We start from the raw sequence: 3203 nt of genomic DNA on the forward strand, positions 1-3203 counted from the left end.
ATCTGGACCATTATATACCCAGCTACAGGTTAGTCATTGGTTATCTGCACCATTATATACCCAGCTACAGGTTGGTCATCTGGACCATTATATACCCAGCTACAGGTCAGTCATTGGTTATCTRCACCATTATATAGCTGTAGATTTGCCAAGCTTGATATGATGCACATTCATAGTTTAGTATTTTAATCCTGATTTTGAAAAAGTAAAAAGTAAATCTTTCTCTACAGTGGTTTAAGGCCGGGTTATAATTGGTCTAACGCATGTCTGTAGACCAATAGAATTGGACCACTGTAAAACAGGCTTCACAGGGCCATTATATTTATATAGGCTTGATACCCATTCATACGGCTGTATCATTTAGCCTGCTTTAGAACATTGAAAGTAAAGCAATGCTCTAAGTTTGAAAAACAAATTAAAAGTCTGTGGAAAACAGAAAACCAAAATCACTTCCATCAAGCCTAAGGTGAGAGTTTCCCGCTACTCAGGGGAATGCATTTCTTATAGTCAAGTACTGAAACTCASGGAAAAACCTCAAATACTGTGGCCTCTCAAACACACAGCAGCTCCAGCCGCTCCTCAGTAGGAGCTGGGTGTTAGTGGTGTAGATATTAGCAGCGTACCTTGTAATTACAGGAATTCTGGGAAGCTTCAGCTTCTCTTCCTCTACTGGTGAGATTCCCCTGAGGGAACAGGATGTCTGTCTGTCTAACTAACCATCTCTCTTTATCCCCTCTCTCAACTTTCCTCCTCTCCCTTTACTTCCCTCCTCTMTCTACCCCTCCCTCCTATTCTCTCCTTCCCTTCCTACTCTACCTCCCTCGTCCCTCCCCTCCACACCTCTCCTTCCCTTACTCCTCCCCTGCACTCTCGCATTCCCTCCCTCTTCCCCTCTTGTTCCTCCTCTACCTCCCTCTTTTCTTCCTCTCCCACCCAGGAGGACCGTTGTGTGTCCGAGCCCCAGGTCTGTGTGGACGGCCCTAGGAGATCTTCAGAACCCCTGTCTCCTAGGAAGCCATCCAAATCTGACTCTGGTGACGCCCCCAGGAGAACCTCTGAGCCCCAGGTCTCCCTGTCTGCTAGGATGGCCTCTCAGTCTGAGCCCCAGGTCTCCCTGTCTGGCTAGGATGCCTCTATCTGAAGCCCCAGGTCTCCCTGTTGCTAGGATGGCCTCTCAGTCTGAGCCCCAGGTCCCCTGTCTGCTAGGATGCCTCTCAGTCTTGAGCCCAGGTCTCCCTGTCTGCTAGGATGGCCTCTCAGTCTGAGCCCCAGGTCTCCCTGTCTGCTAGGATGGCCTCTCAGTCTGACCCCAGGTCTCCCTGTCTGCTAGGATGGCCTCTCAGTCTGAGCCCCAGGTCTCCCTGTCTGCTAGGATGGCCTCTCAGTCTGAGCCCCAGGTCTCTGACATCCCTAGGAAGTCCTGTAACTCCCAGGTAGACAGCCCTAAGAGACAACCCACCCTGTCAGAATATTGCCGGCTGTACTTCGGGGCCCTGCAGAAGGCAATCGGTGTGTTCATAACCAGCATGGACAGCCAGCCCCCGGAGAAGTTCATCTCTCACAGCAAGCTGGTCATCATGGTAGGCCAGCGACTGGTGGACACGCTRTACCGAGAGGCCCAGAAAGGAGAGTCCCAGAGAAGGGAGCCCGGGTCGGTGTCAGGGTCAGGGCCCAGCCAGAGCCAGAACCAGGTTCTGCTGTGTAAGTGCAACAACATGTGTGCCCTGTTAAAGCAGCTGGCAGTAGCCACCAAGAAGGCAGCTCTGCATTACCCTGAGAGACAGGCTCTGCAGGAGGCCCAGGACTTTGCCAAGGAGCTGGCTCAGAGAGCACAACACTTCAGGATCTCTCTGGACCTCTGAGAGAGACAGTCTTTTATTTTATAGTCTAGAAGACAGACCTTTATCTTAAGGATGCAACAGACAGTGCCGACGAACAGTGAAAAGCTGTCCTATCCCCTCTGAACGTCGCCATAACGTTGAATCGGCACCGTTCATCAACACGCAGCAGGTGCTCCACAGCCGACGTTCATGTCGGTCTGTATTTTCCTAGTCATTGGAGCTCCAAAAGCCAGTTTATGCTTGATCCGTGAATGTGGTCGGAGGCGCAGTATGGATGGTGTGACTCCGGAAGCACGCAGAGGCCAAATTGAGCGCCGTACGCCACCCAAAAAATGTTTCAACAATGTGGAAGGCTCCGTATAGCACGGCATTGACATGATGGGCTGACGGCTGACGGTAGGTGAGGGTAGTACATCCTGTATAAACACAAACTCACTTCCTTGACAACAGCTCTGCTCAACTGCTCCGTGAAGAGCAAGGAGTATGMATGGACCCTGACTTCTGCAGATACCGTATCATCCCGGAACGGTTCACGGGCTAACGCAGGCGTCGGATTGACCACGCAGCGCCTTTTAAAAGGAGACTGGTCCGCTCTGCAACCATTGTGCCAACTAAAATGTTCCCCAGAGGACCTGCAGACTAATAAAAAACGAATTGCACATTTAAGGTGGAATTTTATGAAGCCAAATCTAAGATGTATTTACCAACAAATTGTATGTAATCGTATGTGACACGTATACCATAGAGATGTGTTATTACTTGTATAGTTGACTTTGATATCAACGGCCTGAATACTGTAGTAGAATATTTTGACTGTATTTCACTGTTTCTATACGAACCCAGTTACCCTATAGCCTACTACTTACTGTATGTAGCCTTCTCAAAATACAATTTAGTACATTCCTAATTTTAAAATATGATTAAATAGTTGGAAAAAATAAAAAAAACATTTATTTTGCTTCAATGGTTTTGGTTTCACCATTTTACTATCCTTGTTCTGAATGTGAGGTATATTATGGATCAGAAAGGCAACTGTGTTACTGTCCTGTTTTGACCATTTTTGTATCATAGCTACATGGCAAAACACACATTAACACAGACAATATGCAGACCGGGAAGTCAAAACACAGCAACAGACAATATTCTGTATAGCACTTTGTGACATCGGCTGATGTTAAAAGGGCTTAATAAATACATTTGATTGATTGATTGATGCGGACAACACAGCAACAGACAATATGCAGACAACACAGTCCAAACACAGCAACAGACAGACAACACAGTCCAAACACAGCACCAGACAGACAACACAGTCCAAACACAGCACGGAGGAGAGAGTGAACACGTGTTGTCTTCTGGTGC

The 3203-nt window shown here is 47.7% G+C and overlaps 1 protein-coding gene across 1 annotated transcript in view; it reads left to right on the forward strand.

The window, feature by feature from the left end:
• The window catches only part of cass4 (Cas scaffold protein family member 4), an 11263-nt gene extending 8458 nt beyond the window's left edge, over positions 1-2805 (forward strand). The window contains 2 exon segments of the mRNA XM_070441199.1: positions 938-1116; positions 1331-2805. Of these exon segments, the coding sequence (XP_070297300.1) occupies positions 938-1116; positions 1331-1862 (711 nt within the window). The 3' untranslated portion in view covers positions 1863-2805.
• The last annotated feature ends 398 nt before the right edge of the window (positions 2806-3203 follow it).

This window comes from Salvelinus sp. IW2-2015, unplaced genomic scaffold (assembly GCF_002910315.2).
Source record: "Salvelinus sp. IW2-2015 unplaced genomic scaffold, ASM291031v2 Un_scaffold3582, whole genome shotgun sequence".
NCBI classification, from domain to species: Eukaryota; Metazoa; Chordata; class Actinopteri; order Salmoniformes; family Salmonidae; genus Salvelinus; species Salvelinus sp. IW2-2015.